The sequence below is a fragment of the Neophocaena asiaeorientalis genome, unplaced genomic scaffold, assembly GCF_003031525.2.
Source record: "Neophocaena asiaeorientalis asiaeorientalis breed wild unplaced genomic scaffold, Neophocaena_asiaeorientalis_V1.1 scaffold165, whole genome shotgun sequence".
Classification (NCBI taxonomy): domain Eukaryota; kingdom Metazoa; phylum Chordata; class Mammalia; order Artiodactyla; family Phocoenidae; genus Neophocaena; species Neophocaena asiaeorientalis.
The window spans coordinates 995,633-996,162 of NW_020173918.1; the positions used below are offsets into that span (position 1 = coordinate 995,633).

Here is a 530-nt window from a genome sequence, read left to right on the forward strand (position 1 = left end):
ACCAAGCCTTGTGTAGGGAAATGACAAGTAGTAAGACGCTGAGGGGCTAGAAACATGCGTCAGTGGCAGAGAGCTGCCAGTAAACATTTCCTGTATGCTCCTCTCCAAAGACTGGTACATGAAAGATAAGGAATCCTGAAATAAAATGATTACAGACAGAAGAAGACACAGCATAATCAACAAAGCCACCGTTTCCTGCCAAAAGCATTAGACTTTAGGAAACAAGTTTTTACAAGTGCTGAAAAAAAACTTATCGATTCCTATCAACAAGTAAGACGACTTAAGACTGGCAATTAGGAGAGTGAAATCACACCCCCAGTGTGTGCTCACAGATGGGAGTTATAGCCCTAGAGGTCAGGGCCATCACGGAAAGAAAGAGTCAGCTGGGATTAACCTAAACCAAGTCAGGATGGTCTATTAATTTGCAGAATGTAACTGAACAAAATAATTGTTACGAACTAAACTTTTTTTAAAGATAAGTCCATTCAAATCTAGAACTGTAATTATATTTGTATATATATATATATATA

The 530-nt window shown here is 38.1% G+C and overlaps 1 protein-coding gene across 1 annotated transcript in view; it reads right to left on the reverse strand.

Annotated features, from left to right (window-relative positions):
* GPLD1 (glycosylphosphatidylinositol specific phospholipase D1) overlaps window positions 1–530 on the reverse strand; it is a 64,023-nt gene that overhangs the window by 18,897 nt on the left and 44,596 nt on the right. Inside the window, exon 14 of the mRNA XM_024752022.1 lies at window positions 1–135. This exon is cut by the window's left edge and continues 1 nt beyond it. Within this exon, the coding sequence (XP_024607790.1) occupies window positions 1–135 (135 nt within the window). The remainder of the gene's footprint in view (window positions 136–530) is intronic.